This window comes from Plutella xylostella, chromosome 10, assembly GCF_932276165.1.
Source record: "Plutella xylostella chromosome 10, ilPluXylo3.1, whole genome shotgun sequence".
Taxonomy (NCBI): Eukaryota; Metazoa; Arthropoda; class Insecta; order Lepidoptera; family Plutellidae; genus Plutella; species Plutella xylostella.
In genome coordinates, this window is record NC_063990.1 from 9799048 (window position 1) to 9813810 (window position 14763).

Below are 14763 nucleotides of genomic sequence, written 5' to 3' on the forward strand. Positions count from 1 at the left end.
CTAGCTAGCTTCTTGCATTGTTGCTTGCAAGTGACACCTATATTTTTTTGTGGATTGGTATCGAATTTCACAAAAAAACCGAGACTGTCCGAAGTACGTACACAATAGCCATCTTCGAATAAAAACTCCATCTACCGTCAAAATCTAATGTAACGCTATTTACAGAGGTGATCAGGGTGTATTCTTCTTCAAGTATTCTTGCGGCCATGGACTCCGCTTCGATATAGCTCACAGTTTGTTGAATAAGGTTGCAAAAAAAGGCTTAATTTATAATATTATGCCTACAAAATTAGTATTATTTGAATGAGCAGTCATGCAGCGACTGACGCTCATCTACTGTATGTATAATATTATGTTGGTCACCGACATGATAACAAGAAGATAGGAAATGGAATAGAAGTATAAATAGGTACCTCTGGGAATTAGACTAATCAGTTATGGCTATGGGCTATTGGCAGATTGAGATTAGGATAAGTAGGTTAGGTTAAACGCGACACTCCCAACACCTAGGGTAGGTGTTGGGAGTGTCGCGTTTAATACCCATTAAAAATTTAATACCGATTTTAAAACCCATTACAGATTCATCCAACCTTTAGGAAGTTACAAGCTGCCAACCTTACCCTGATGTGAAGACTTACTTACCTACCTAGTGGGTAAATAAGGAAACATCTTAATTAAAATTATTGAGTCGCTCACACAAAATCAACGATTCTAGAACTTGTTAAAAGTACTTACTTATATATTATGTGGGATGGGAGTGATATCTTAATACTTACACATACTATTGTAATAATCCGATACCGTGCCGTCGTTGGGTCGACAATGAGCACGCGCGTAGCTTCGTCGGTGCCGGCTATGTACCCGCCGCGCCGGTCACTCCAAGTCATTGCTATGATAACGCGACAAAAGGAAAGATGATCTTTGTAAAATAGATCTTCTATTTTTAGACACAATAAGACCGTAAGTAAGTAAATCGATTAATCTAACGGTAACAGTAGACCTTCAATGTTCCTATTAGTAGTAACATAGGTAATTATAGGTAAGTATACTTTCTCTAAGTAGGTATTGGAGACACCTAAGAAGTACCCTAATCTAAATTTTATCGGGGCATCACAACAAAATGTGTAAATATGACCTAAAATAATTTAATATAAGTACCTAAGTAGTTAAACCAGGTTGACTTTCTGAGTTTTTTTGCTAGGAAATGATTACTTCAGTAAATTCCTTTGATTAAAAATCACATAGGTAATAAATAGGTAGTTAGCTGTTGTTTGTCCAATTGTCATGTCTATCGATAGCCAGTGTCTAACCACAACTAGACATATAAGTACTTACTTTATATCATCATTCAAAGTGTTACATACATACATAAGTAATGCATATACATACCTACATAAGACTTAGGTTCTGCTAAAGTACCATACCGCTATTAAAAATATTGTAGGTAAATAAGACTATGTATACTTATCATGTTCAGTGTACATTACTGGGTAAAAACAAAACAGCAAAATTATGGCTTTTTCAATAAAAATTCTGTCATTTATTTTCAACGAAACACTTATCTTAATTAACAGCTAAAACTTACATAATACTTATAATTAATTTAATAAATGCATCATCTATCACTCTTTTAGGGCAATGGCGGCTATAACCTAAGTACATAGATATACTTTTGTTTATGAAACATTGTTGAGTATCGTGGCCAGGGTGCTGGTGGGACGTAGACTGGCAGGTCAGTGGTGCCGGGTCTTCCTCAGCAGGGGGATCAGCATGTTCGCCAGACGCATCTTCAGTCTGAAACAATAGAGAAAAAAAAACTAAAGTACACCGTATACCGTCATAGTCTAACGACTTCCTGGGCAGGTTTAAAAAAACTCTCATTTATCGTCTTCCTGAACTCTTGGTAGTTCATTTGATTTTATTAGATTATTTATTAGGACCTATCTTAAATTAATCCCTTTAACCATTACTTATTAAGTAAGTATAATTTCTACTCATTGCTGGCTGAGTTAAGTGCGAGGATCTTTTTATCTAACACAGGTAGATATAGTGGTACCTGTTAAACTATTTAAGTACCTCCTGCATATTTTAAGTAAGTAACTACCTAATTTGATTTATGAAAACCAACTAAGTAAGTTAAGTGAGCACACAGTAACTTATTTTAATAATCTTATGGTACCTTTGCGCCTTCTCTTGCTTCCTGGCGAAGGCTTCTTTCTTCTGTCCCTTGACGTCGTTGTTGAGGCTGACGTCGCTGAGTGGCGCGTCGGGCTTGGCCTCCTCCGGCTTGGCATCACCGGGCTTGGCGTCGTCGGGCTTGGGGTCCCCCGGCTTGGAGATGATGGGCTTCTCGGCGCCGGGCGGCTTGAGCGGCGCGTCGTAGTCCTGCAGCTCCAGCAGGTCGCTGAAGTCCAGCTCGGAGGCGGCGGACAGCAGCGCGTCGGCCGGCGCCACGGCGATCACCACGCCGTCGATGTTCAGCCGGTAGTTCTCGGAGCCGTTCTGCCGCTGGTCGTAGTGGTGCGCCTTGTCGCAGTCCGCGGGCGCCGCCGCCGCCGCCGCCGCCAGCAGCGCCAGCACGGCCGCCTCCAGCACTCGCCTGTAGTTGACCATCGCGCTGCCCGCTCGAGTCTGCACTGACGCCGCGCTCGCCGGCTCCGCTATGTAGCCACTCTCCCGTGCATTTTTTATTTATTCGCCGAGATAGCGGTACAGACAGCAGCCGGCGCGCCGATAGATGGATACGGCGGGAATTTCTAATAATATTACTGTTGGTCGGACAGGATCTCGTCGCCGTTAGCTTGCGGTCAGCGCGATTGCTGTCATCCGACAGGGATCACTCATCATCTTGTAATAGGCCTTCCTGGAACGTGATCGTGGCGAAAGATATAATTCCTACTTAGCAAAGTCTTTGATAATATTTTAGTAAAAATCTTTCCATATGCCACAGTGCGGCTTGCGTGAGGCTGTCTCGCGTCCGCTCGGCCGGGGCGATGTGGTTCACAGTCAGGGTCACGGCGCCCTCGTGACCTGGAACTGCCGCCTCCGCGACTGCGTTTGAAGAATGTAAATAAACAAACGAATTCATCAATTGTGTAACAATAATGTTACCGCGTCATTACCGTTTGTTAGGTTCCTAGTATAGTTACATCTTCCCATTAGCACTTAGATCGCCTTTATAGTTGTAGCGAGTTGAGTTATCGTACCGTCTATATTAACAACACAATTTCAGGGCAAAGAGCACAATATTTTGCTCTTGAAAAATATTATAAGTATGACCTCTATTATTTGAAGCACACATATTCCGATCATAGAATACTTACTAATTAATCACAACCTAACTTGCTATGGGCATTATCCAATCCATTTATTATCATCTCACAATCTCATCTTGGTAATCTAGAAGCTTCTAAATAATCCGAATCGGCGGAAAGTTTGGAGAGCGCGAGTGCAGAGGGTCTGAATAATTGGTCCACTAAAGACAGGTTTATTCGCTGCATCCGATCTCGGTCGCCGCTGTTAAACGGTGAACCTGCCTCGGTACTTTCCAACTAACTGTACTGCAGATAAACGGTACTACGTTAATACACTGTTGTGTTTGCCTCCCGAATAAACGATCGAGCTTTAGTGTTTAGTGCTGTGTCCTAGATTGCCTACAGGTAAATACAGTAAGTATCTACCAACCCTTTATAGGTAGGTAGGTAACTTGTTAGAATGCCTAAGTAGCATAGGTACGACTAGGTCGTCAATTAGGTATGTAGTTACCTAATTTGCTTATTATGTACTGGGTGATTTTTCAGTGAACAAAAGAATATATCAGCTTTTATTAACTTCCACTTCTTTGTTTCCATTTATTTATATTTCTGCCACAGAGGAAAAAATACTTAGTAGGTACTTACTACCTACGATTTCTACGACTTCACCATTTACTTACAAAGTATCTCCTTCACTTGCCTGGGAGATATTATTATACGGCAACATAGATTCTTCTATTATGTATAAGGATCAGATATTGGGGGTCACTTTTCGATAAATCGCGAGCAACGGCAACGGTCTAATATTGGATACTAGATAAAAATGGTCTATGGTCTCGGGTTCTATTTCGAACTGGGTGGTGATGATTAGCTTTATGACTTATTTTAATTTTTCGGATGCGCCCGTTTTTTTCGGATGGCTCTGTTCTAGATGGGGACTAACGTAAAACACTGTCGAGTGGACAGTAGGTACTTATATGCATGCAACGCGGTTATACAGTAGTTAATTATGGTCTGATTGGGTTATATTTGTTAAATAAAATACATTTTAGATTTAATGCTCAAATATATTTGTATTCTATGTTATATCTAAGTATAACTGGTGATCTTACATGATACACTCGATAATTTTGTTAATATAAGTTCGTCAACAAACAAGTCTAATATATTTCTAGAAACTTAAATTTAATGTAGTTATAATGCGGAAGACACTTAATAATATCAGTGGTAGAGGAAGATAAAATACACAACACTTTTAAGGCACATTGTTAATATCAGTTAAATAGGCTTTTCGAGTAAATATAGCTTTAATAAATTTTGATCCACACGTTTAAAAATCTAAAATTATGTAAAAATTATGATTTATGGAGCGGTTGCCCATCAGTAACGTTTTCTCTTACTTATTAAGTATTTTTTTTGCTCAGTAATCTTACAATTATCCAATCACTTGTTCTATAAAAACAAAACAAACAACATTGTAAAAGTAAATTATACTTTTGAATAAACACTTACAGCTAGTAACAGTTGAAGAGTTAAAGTATGGTAAGGCACACGAGATACATAAAAGGTAAGCACTCTTCACAATAATTGAATAGCAGTAATATCAACTCTTTTCAAATTTAATACCTAAATTTCAATATATTTTAAAACTATTTTAATACTATTGTTCCTTAATAGAGAACAGTAACTATTTGCGCAAAACTTAAACGACTTAACTCCTGGTCTAAATCATCTCAATATATTGTAGTTATAAGGGCCCGTACTCAAAACTGCTAATAGTCGCGATGCAAAAGGCAACCTGTCTACGTCATGACGTACACAGGTTGCCTTTTGCATCACGACTTTTGCGTGCACGCTCTCTACTAAGGTACATGTACAGTCAGCTGCATAAGTACCTGTATATTTTTAAATCTTGTCAAACTCACCAACTGCTTATTCATTTATTCAAACATTGACGGTTTGTTAAGTAGGTAGTTTGACAAGTTACAAATGTGAATAGCTACTTACGCAGCTGACCGTACATAGGGCATATGCGAGCGTCGTCGGCGTCGTTCGGAACGTTGCATCGCAGTATTGTGTTCAAGCTCTAAGGGTGCCTATCCTCCAGAGATATGCTATGCTGCATTGCCATTGCTGCATCTAATATCCACCAACCATATTTATTGGTCAGCATAGTACTGGTGGAGACGGCATTCTTTCATAGCGCATCATACCTGCATAGCACATCTCTGGTGGTTAGACCTTAAAGCCCGATTCGCACATAGATCATGACTATAAAAGAAGAATTTTCCCTAACACAGAACTTCTCCGGACCTGTGACGGCACGAAGCAACACTAATATGTGCGAATCGGGATGAATACCACACCAACGCAGCATAGCAAATCTCTAGTCAGTAGGCAACCTAATACTGGGAACAATTTCACCACCAAACCGCCTACTCCGCCACGCCGGCACACCTCTTGGCTGCCAGCGCCAGCACATGTCCGAAGTAGCCGTCGTCCCAGCGCAGCCGCTGCGGCGCCGCGCGCAGGTAGCGCTGCACGGGCGCCGCGCAGGGGGCGGGGGCGGGCGCGGGGGAGGGGGTGCAGAGCGCGCGGGACGCCGAGCAGACGGTGAGGGCTTGGCGCCAGATGCGGTCCGTCACTGGAAGAATGATATAACTGTAATTGCCTATAGTCGGCTATATGCTTTGTACCATTTATCCATAGTTAGTGACACCCTAGGGAAGCAACATTTACAGTGTAGCATTTGTTTACTATATTCTCTTAATGAACAACAACACGTGACGTCCGCTGCTGAACACAACTTTAATAAGTGCATCCCAATAAGTGGCACAATACTGTCCTCTTCATCCAGCCACCACCTCTTTCTAAGGTCATGCTGATGCTACATTAAACTACTCACAGAACTTCTGCATATCAACATCGCAATGCTTCAACAGTTCCTGCAGGTCGGTGACCGCGGCCCCGCCCCCCGCACGCGCCGCCGCCCCGCCCCCCGCTACCACCAGCGAGCCGGGCAGCACGCGCTGAGAGAGAACCTCTGAAATCTCGGCGGCTAGCAGCTGTGATGAAGATGTAAGGGTCATTTATACATGTATATTTATAGGAATAATATTATATGCCTTAAAACTGAACCTGGTAATATCTGGGGCGGATAATATGAATCATCACAACCCATCAAGTCGCCACTGCTGGGGCACGGGTCTCCTTTGCAATTCAATGCAAGGTACATTCATATTTATCAATTATTAATATTTGTAACTAAATATATTATATCAAACACTAATTTACATGTACAAACATACCTTGTTGTCTAGACTAGAGCTGTTTGCTGACTTATCCTTTATCACATGTAGACAATAACGTGTGGGTATGTGCTGAAACAAGGAGATAATAAATCAATTAATAATTTACACTTAACATTAGTTACATTTAACATCAATAACCCTGCCCGAGAAACCTTTACACCTTTATGTAACATCACCAAAGCATTAGATGCAAAGATGGATTGCTCTGTCAATGAAAGATATACCTCTTTTAGAGTTACTGAAACACTATTGGGTCCATCTATTTCCAAACCCGCTTACACTCAAAAGCAAACAAAAAAACACTCACATTAGTATCAGCGAGCATGAGCACTCTATGCACGTGCGTGTGGTCGGTGGTGTCGGGCGAGCGCCGCTGCAGGCAGTCGGGGTAGACCTCCACTAGCACCACGCTGCCTGGACCCCCGAGCCGGCTCCGCTGCTCCTCTTCTATCACTAGGTTGTCTAGCTTGTCGTAGAGCTGGGTCGCTACTCTGTGTTTTACACCTGCAATGTGGTGATAAGAGTTATTAGTGGAGTTGTAATTGTTTCGTTTGACGCAACTGCATACAAAGAATATGAAATCATGTGACAATAGTACTCTGAACAGTGTTTATCAGAACAATCATTATGTTATTAATGTTATTATATAACATTAAATACTTTACCTTCCAAGCCTTATGTATGACCTATAATGGTTGCATGAAAAAATAAAGTTTTGTTAGTGTAGAAAATCTGTTATGGAATTTCTATAGTTAGTATTGAGAGTATAGAAAAATACATTAAGAGAGAATAAGGACTAACCAAAGTGCTGAGCAGCGACTTCACAATCAGCGTCTTCGGCCCACGCGAGGGTGAGTTGCAGCACCTGCAGCATGGAGCAGGCCAGGCGGTAGAAGAAGGAGTCCGTGCGGATGGACACCCGCGTGCCGCAGCCCTCACAGCACCACTGCACCCTGTGATAAGTTGCTAAATTAATAACATTTCTACATTTAGGACACAACTTGTATTAATTAGTTATGCTGCCATAACTAATTAATACAAGTTTAACAAATTCTAAAAAAAGCATGTAGCCTGTAGGAGTGATGGCTGGTGATTGGACTAGTTAGAGTAGGCATCAGGCTACAATGGTACAAGATGTCCAGTGCTGCTGTATATGTCGCAGGCATCTGGTTTAATCTCCTGTTTGATTGAACCGCTAGCCCGTTCATTGGATGACGCTATTCAGTTGTATGACTAGGCCGAACGTTGATTGTACAAGCGTCACAAAACGTCCAACTAGTTAGCGGACTTAAAATCAGTCAGGTGGTGAATAAAACGAATATGGCGTCTAACAGCGAACAGCTGATACAAAAAGCACTTGTATTGTTATTTTTTGCAAATAAATTAGCTTTAAAGTGCGTTATTTATGTTAAAATAGTGTGACAACATGGATTTACCTATTATTACACCGCCGGCGGATAGTTTCAAATAAAAAAATGTGCTGAAACTGGATAATTATGAACAACAATATCAAGGTACGTTTATTTATATTGTTTAGTTAATTTGTGAGATGAGAGCTTTGTAACATAGTCTTTTTGTTGACTCTTGTCTGGTCATGTTCATCCTAACCAGACATTACAAAGTTGCTATACTATATCCCATTTAACGACTTCGCTGAATAACGTTTAGTCAAGACGTTGGACGTTACAGTCAACCACTTGACGAGTTGTTCTTTAGTCATTCAACTGAGTAGCGTCATCCAATGAACGGGCTAGCGGTTCAATCAAACAGGAGATTAAACCAGATGCCTGCGACATATATATTCCACCCAAAAGGCCCTACACTACAATCTGAGTTAATGGGTGGTTAGTTATAGGGTGATTTCAATTAAATTGGCTCAGATTAGCCAACTGTGCATTGTATTTAAAACAACATGAATGGTAACAAACCTGTCTACGACTCTCGCAGGTTTAGCCTTCAAACAGCATTCTGGAGTGTTCTTAGGACACTTCAACTCCCGAGGTATCAAGCCCAGCTGTTGAAATGTTTTGACCAATTTCATCTCAGTAGTACCTTCACCATCTTTGTGAATGATGTCCAGGTACAACTTCAAGTTCCTAAAAGATAATTATGGTGGCATTTTCTTCAAATTACTAATGAATATGTATGTTCATATAAAAAAAATAAAAAATTATATTTACCCAGGATGCACAGGAAAAGGAAACTTAAGTGATTCTTCACCACTTTTTACAGTGTTTTCACAAGTAGTAGAGTCAGCCTCCATGATTAGAAATTTATAGCTTTTATTAACACATCAAATGGGCCATTTTGAGATTGATTAGTAAATGCTGTATGTACCTATTAAGTATTTTATATTTTTATTACCATGCTTGGCTTGTTTTGTTTTGCATTTTTTTTGACAAGTGACAGTGATAATCTGAAATCTGACATCGACATGTGAGTTGAATGAATGAACGAATGAATAACAGCGGTGTTGCCAATGTTAAAATTATAGAGCTACAGCCCGACATTCAAAACGGAAGTGAATCCTAGTGGGAAACTTTTTGACGGTGTTGCCACCTTAGACTTTTTGGGTCTAGAACTAATTATAGGTGAACTCGTTCCAAGGACTTTATTGTTCTGAGATGATGGGGAATCTAGGCCTTTTAGATCTTAAAATATTGTATCAAATTCTTTAATTAGCGCCATGCTAACAACGCAATTCGCGAAATCGAGACGCCAAATCGGTTTACGCGCTGCAGCTGCGCTGCTACTAGCTCCGTGTCCGTGCCATACGAGTCGAATGTCCCTGTTCGATCTATCAGCTAAAGCTGCGTACAGACCAGCCCAACGATTGATATTTATCATAGATAATACAGGGCAGATTGCTGCAACGAAGGTCAACAAAACCCGTTCGTTGGGCCGCTCTGTACGCAGCTTATAAGCAAAATCTCTGACTGATTAATTTCATCATCACGACGTTAATCGACGCGCTCAGGAGCATTAAATAAATTTTATGTAAAAAAAATACCTGCTGTCTAACGCTATGTTACTCGTACCTACAGACGAAGTCTTTCTATTTAATTTCAAAATAATACCAAGTCATTCATCAAAAACCCGTGCTACGCCTTTCGTAGCAGGTCTACGACGCGGCGTAGCAGCTTCGTAGCATTACTACGCGGCGGCGTAGCATCGTAGCAAGCAACGTAATTATTTATTTTTATGCTTTATATTATTGTACAAGCCAAGCTAACTCTTGAATTTCACTAATTATATAATGTTGAGGAGTGTACCAAGCACAAGTACCAAGTACAAACAAGTTAGGTAATCACATAATACCTCTATGTGCAGATAGGTTACATTCAATGATCTATAGACAGTGTGTAATATATGTACGTATTGTAAAAGTTTTGTAAGTAAAACTCATCATACAGCAGAAAACACCGTTTATTTTTATAATGATGAGAGAATTTCAGATTAATAACCTACATACAGAGTATGACTATAAAAACCAATCTAATCTGAATTTTACAGATGTACTGTCCAGAATCTCACTTTTAATTTGTAATACATTATTTTATTACCATAACATTGATAGTAAGTAATCAGTGTTCCTTTACAAGAAGATTACAAGACATATAAAGAGGAATACAATTTTAAATATAAATTCTGAAATACTTATAGGTACAAGAAACTCTTCCGCAGAACGGATACTAATCTATTTCAACATTTTCGACTAAACTAAGTATAAAAAATAACATGATTTAAAATAAAATATAAACTCTAATATTCAATGTTTCACATTATCCAACGCCAAGCAATTACAAGGCTCTTCCTACAGATCAGAACCACTCGAGCAGCGATGTCTGTCGCTCATACCTCCCGACTGCCCGTTTGTAGCTGATTCATCATGGGTCAAGAAATATGAGGTAAAAAGGCATCACTACTCTGCTTAAGTAAAGTTCTGACGCCAGCTGTAAGTCAGAGAGACCAAGCACGAAAGGGAACGTTGTGGGCATATGAACAAGAGCTACTTTACTGAGTTCTAGCGATGCTACAAGTATTTCAAACACTTTTGTTATGAGGAAAAGTATCTGTGGTTAACTTGGATATGCACATACGTATATGTATCGGGTAGATTTGAACTTTGAGAGTCACACTTTCCTGTAAGTCTGTTGGATGAGGGCACATTCAGATGGTATGTATGTATATGTAGCAGCGGGAGGGTGGCTGGATAAGTATTATGTCTTGATACACATAAAACTCCTTATCACCCGCATTTAATGAGAGTCTAGATTTAGGTATCTCTATTTAACGTTTTAGACAACAGATAGATAAATAGAGCAATGTAAATGCAGCCTTCCTCTGAAGGTCTAGCAACAGCGAAGGCTTAGAAAAATACAAGATTCGCAAAACACATTAACACTGAGAGAAGTACATAGACGCGGTAGATGTGTCCCTGCAGGTGGCTGATTCTGTGAGGGGACATCGATGAGATATTTCGAACATTTAGGCTTAAAAACCTACAAACTTTCGTTGTTACTTAAAATCTTTATGAATAATCCAATTACACACTCATTATTGCAATCATAAATCTATGATATTATTTCCAGTTTGCTATACATCTTCGGGTACGATCCATTATGCATTTGTGTCCTATGAGAATTTTATATTATCAACTCCGTACATTATATTATTATTTAAATGCACGTATTAATATTAGAAATAAGCTTTATATATTCAGAATTTTAATGGTATTGCATTATTTATGGTTTACTTTTAACACTTACTAGCTATCTTCTGTTAATGTAATAAAACGCTATATGAATTGACACATAAGTATATAAACTATATATAATTGTGTACTTATACAAAATTAGCAATTCAACCAACAATACACATACTATTGATTATGAAAATATCTATTATACGAGTAAATTGTTTGTATGTAAGTATGTATAGTGTACGCGGTGACGATAGCTGGCGCAGGGCGGGCGGCCGGCTTGAACACGAGAATCACCGAATCGTTTATTTTATTGTAAACACTAGGCAATTAAACACCACTGCCAGGAGGTGCTTAATATTTATCAGAGTAAGAGATCATTGAAAGCGGACCTAGAAGTTTGCTTATGCCTAACGCTAACATTTTTACAAATAGGCAGCCGTTATGTTGAAGGGTTTTGGCAAGGTTAACTTTTTTCCTTGCGCCCATCGCCACTATTGTAGATGTATGAAAAGTTACAATGAATTCATATGCTGCAACTTTGAGCTTATATCTATTTAACAAGTAAGAAACATCGGATCAAAGATTTCATTTTCTAATAAAATTTAAATTGACTGATAGGTCAATATTATTAAGTATCAATACTTGCTTAGTAATCCAGTAATACTTTTAGGAGTACGCCTAAATAGCAAACCCATGTGTCAGACCACGGACAAGATGTTCCATAAAATGGACTCTGTATAGATCCAGTAATCACTACTTATGGTAGGATCCTATAGATAGATAATAACAGACTGGGGACAAGGCGAACAAAATTGAACCTTAAACCCTTCAATTAAGGCCTTGTCCGACGCTCCTCGTGAGGTTGTGCGAGTGCCCGGCTGCGGGTCACGCCCCACTATCTACTACTATTAATATAAATTGGTGTCAGGTACGATGCCTCGACCGGAGGCCTTCATATACTTAAATAGACTAAACGAGATACATAGATCGGACACGACTAGCTGGGGACTAACATACGTGTGAACTAGCGAGCGAACGCAGCGACTAAATGGTACTGAGGGCAGGAGAGCACATTGTGCTCCTGGGGTTACGAGTGTTGGGTGTTGGCGCGACGGTCGCGGCGCCGGGCGGGTCGTGCCGCGCCCGAGGCAGGTGGCGGGCGCCGGCCGCGGGAAGACAAGCGGGAATTGACCGACGGGGGCTCGCACCGCCACCCATCACGAAGCTACCGAGAGAAAAGAAGTGCCTAATTCCTCTACCGTTACAAAGGCAACTAGATGAAATCCTACTTCTTAAGAATAAAACTCTAATTATGTTATAAATGTTAAAAATAACATTGCTTGGAACCCTTATTATAATGATGCGACTGCGCGGCTGGGAGCGTGGTGGTTCGCGGGAGGCGGGGTGCCGGCAGTATCGGTTAGTGCCATGTCCTCGCGACTACCTCGCTTCTCTACCACCCTAGAACAAGGAGTCGCAGCTTCAGAGGAACTCGACTCCTTAGTCTATGGTCACAACGGTCGTCGCCACTTCTTGTGAATACTACTTTTTGTATTTACCTTAATTTATAACGTTCTTTAGATATAGGTAGCCTAAAATATCTTGGTGCTTAATTTTTTTCATGTGATTTGTCCTACTAGATTGTAATATTACATACATAAACAAATACTGCCTGATATCTAATCTTATATTGCTGTCGAAGACGTTTAAATTTATTAAAATTTATCCTAGCTAAGAGATCTAATTTATGTATTACTGTACAAAGTAGAGCATCTTAGTAGGTAAGAAATAAAAAACCGAGTAAAGTTAGTTATACAATTCAACAACTACAAATCTGACCATGAAAGCGCCAAGTTTTCAAAATGCCTGCACGTTTAAATTGAGAATTTCAAAGTATCTTATACTGTTTATTTAAAAGTTACACTCACAATAACAATTCATTAATTTTATTATAATGTTAAAATTAACTAAACAACAACTGCATCTACTATCACACATTCGAAAGTTTAAAAACAATTTTACATTTTGTAATCGAACATTATTGCTATGCGTGGGCGCGGGCGCCTCGCGATATGCTTCGTCCGCCGCAGCGTGCACGGTGCCTCGGCCCGAGCGTGGCGTGCCTCGGCGCGTGCCTCGCGCGGCACTGCACGCGCACGCCGCCTCATCTCTCTATCAGAACTCAGAACATAATCTAACGTTACCACTATTAGCAAACAGGTGAACTATGTTGACTAAACGAAATAATATCACAGATATGGTATCATTTAGATATCATACCGACGCTTGAATACAAGTTCTATGCTGACGCGACCAGTAGTAAGCTATACGGGGTCGCTCCGGTGTCCGGAGCGACCGACCAACGACATTCTCCAACTGCGAGCCAGTGGTATATCTAAATATATGAAAGATCTAAACGTTATAAATGGACTAAAACTATTAAATATCTCTTATACATGACAAAACAAAGTGTTAAATTATTCGAAATTCTGCTTAACAGCTAAACAGTTTTAGATTGTTGATGAATTTTACGTTTTGTCATAGGTTTAAGTTAGTTTTAGTTAGTTACTAAAAAGTGACGTCGTTTGATAATTTTTATTACAGAATGTTAATTGATTTGCCAATACGTCTCCAGTGATTAAAATGATATACGTTATTTGTCCTTATAAATACCTCTAAACAAAGTCACCACGAGGCGAATACTGATAATAGAATCTGCAGTTCCATCACTAATGCTTAACCGCTTGTTTGAATTCCCCTGAATTCCATAGTTAACATTGAGAAACTGTTGCATTTCAAAGCGGTTAAGTATTTTTGATGGTCCTGTCCATGTTTGCCTCCGATGTATTTGCTCATGCTTTGCCATTAAGTATAGCAATGTAGCGCATCGTCTTAAACTTAACATCAAAATTAGCGCAGTAGCAAAATCTTGAGATTACTAAAAAAATAGTCTATCAAACATTTAGTACTAGTTATTCTTTGAACAGCAAATTGCAAGATGCAATAAATTAAAATTAAATTATAAATAGCACGAACGTATCACGCCTGAAAAATAGTTCTACGTTAAGAGCAGCAACGCACTCTGACAGCAACGAAATATAGCAACGTTACATAAACGTTGGGGTTATAACGAAAGTAAAGTGTAGTCGATGATTCGCCTTGCTGGTGCAGCGAGGGCGCAGCCTTCGTAACTCCAACAGTTTCTTCTTTTGTTTGTAGTTTCTGAAACGTTGTACGGTGTTAGTTCACTGCAATGGTGTTGAGAGTTAGGCAAGCTATGATTATGATGCTGATTTTGGCCAAAGGGCATTTGACTGCTGGATATTGTTACTGTACTAGCTATGGTAGCTTTGTATTTCTATTGCAGTATTTACTAGTCTTCGTTTACCGCTATCGCATTTTACAGTAAATCATTATCATCACTACGTCTCAGGGAGCCTATTCGTTCACCTCATCTCTAGATTTTAAATTTAAGGAAACCAAGTTCTGAAAT

General features: G+C 39.7%; 3 protein-coding genes across 4 annotated transcripts in view; all 3 read right to left on the reverse strand.

The window, feature by feature from the left end:
• Positions 1-1510: 1510 nt before the first annotated feature.
• LOC105392622 lies at positions 1511-2695 on the reverse strand. The gene is made up of 2 exons (XM_011564277.3): positions 2180-2695; positions 1511-1794 (listed from the first exon to the last, which is right to left on the reverse strand). Exons 1-2 carry the CDS (start codon positions 2611-2613, stop codon positions 1734-1736), a joined length of 495 nt encoding a protein of 164 aa, XP_011562579.3. The 5' UTR covers positions 2614-2695; the 3' UTR covers positions 1511-1733.
• A 1605-nt stretch (positions 2696-4300) lies between these two features.
• Positions 4301-8918, reverse strand: LOC105392854. Its single transcript, XM_048623774.1, has 7 exons — positions 8746-8918; positions 8494-8661; positions 7367-7518; positions 6873-7069; positions 6563-6634; positions 6160-6319; positions 4301-5898 (listed from the first exon to the last, which is right to left on the reverse strand). Exons 1-7 carry the CDS (start codon positions 8826-8828, stop codon positions 5690-5692), a joined length of 1041 nt encoding a protein of 346 aa, XP_048479731.1. The 5' UTR covers positions 8829-8918; the 3' UTR covers positions 4301-5689.
• Positions 8919-9973: 1055 nt separating this feature from the next.
• Positions 9974-14763, reverse strand: part of LOC105386730 (syntaxin-1A) — a 56295-nt gene continuing 51505 nt past the window's right edge. For both annotated transcript variants that reach the window (XM_038117813.2, XM_038117812.2), the window contains exon 9: positions 9974-14492. The gene's annotated coding sequence lies outside the window, so the exon portion shown is untranslated. The remainder of the gene's footprint in view (positions 14493-14763) is intronic.